Below are 1,339 nucleotides of genomic sequence, written 5' to 3'. Positions count from 1 at the left end.
GCCCGGAGACGGGAGGAGGAAGCCGCCGGCCCGCCCCTGGGATCGCGCTCTCGCCACCACTGAGGGGATTGAATTGAGGCGCCTCGGCTGCGGGAGGCGAAAAAGGAGGAGCAGCAGCTGCCGCGCAAGTGAGACGGGGGCAGAGCAGGAGACCGACACAGAGAAGGAAAGGGAGAGGAGGATGTCTCACAGAACGAGCGCCCGGATCAGCCCGTGACTCGGCGGCGGGCCTCAGACCCCAGCGCGGACTCGGACTTTGTCTTTGGGGTCCCGTGCTCTGCCCTTCCTGGTTTCCAGCAAGTTCGCAGAGGAGCCGCAGTGCCTCTCTGCCCCCCAGCCTTCCTCACCATGTCCAAGATGCCGGCCAAGAAGAAGAGCTGCTTCCAGATCACCAGTGTCACCACGGCCCAGGTGGCCACCAGCATCACCGAGGACACCGAGAGCCTGGACGACCCGGACGAGTCACGCACTGAGGACGTCTCCTCTGAGATATTTGACGTGTCTCGGGCCACGGATTATGGCCCTGAGGAGGTCTGCGAGCGTAGCTCCTCCGAAGAGACTCTCAACAATGTTGGGGATGCGGAGACTCCCGGGACGGTCTCCCCAAACCTCCTTCTGGACGGGCAGCTAGCGGCCGCGGCTACTGCTCCCGCCAACGGAGGAGGAGCCGTTTCGGCCCGGAGCGTGATTGGGGCGCTGGCCAATACTCTGGCGACAGCTGCCACCCCAGCCCACTCCTCGGGGGCACCCGGCGCCCCCCCGGCCGCGGGCTCATCTGCGGGGCCAGCTCCATCGCAGCCCCCCACCACTTGTAGTTCCCGTTTTCGCGTGATCAAGCTGGACCACGGCAGCGGGGAGCCCTATAGACGCGGTCGATGGACGTGTATGGAATACTATGAGCGGGATTCGGACAGCAGCGTCCTGACCAGGTCCGGGGATTGCATTAGGCACAGCAGTACTTTTGACCAGACTGCGGAACGAGACAGCGGCCTGGGCGCCACCGGAGGGTCGGTGGTAGTGGTGGTGGCCTCCATGCAGGGGGCACACGGGCCCGACTCGGGAACTGACAGTTCCCTGACTGCTGTGTCACAGCTACCCCCGTCGGAGAAAATGAGCCTGCCCGCTCCGGCCCCGCCACTGAGTTTTGGCGTTGGGCAGCTCCAGCCGCCGCCGCCCGTAGGTGGGGCTGTGGCTCCAAGCTTGGCTCCGAAGCCGTCGTTCCCGGGAGCCGCAGCCGGGCCGCAGCAAGTGACGGCAGTTCCGCAGCCCATCCAGCCCCAGGGAACCGGGCCAGGCGTCGTCCCTCCGGGGCCCAATGGACAGGGTCTTCCGCTAGCGA

At 66.2% G+C, this 1,339-nt stretch overlaps 1 protein-coding gene across 1 annotated transcript in view; it reads left to right on the top strand.

Moving 5' to 3' along the window:
• The first annotated feature begins 6 nt into the window (after positions 1-6).
• TSC22D2 (TSC22 domain family, member 2) overlaps positions 7-1,339 on the top strand; it is a 53,922-nt gene continuing 52,589 nt past the window's right edge. Inside the window, exon 1 of the mRNA XM_014537467.1 lies at positions 7-1,335. Coding sequence (XP_014392953.1) covers positions 349-1,335 — 987 coding nt within the window. The 5' untranslated portion in view covers positions 7-348. The remainder of the gene's footprint in view (positions 1,336-1,339) is intronic.

This window comes from Myotis brandtii, unplaced genomic scaffold, assembly GCF_000412655.1.
Source record: "Myotis brandtii unplaced genomic scaffold, ASM41265v1 scaffold179, whole genome shotgun sequence".
Taxonomy (NCBI): Eukaryota; Metazoa; Chordata; class Mammalia; order Chiroptera; family Vespertilionidae; genus Myotis; species Myotis brandtii.
Note: the sequence above shows the minus strand (reverse complement) of the source record. Positions and strands in the feature narration are given on the sequence as shown.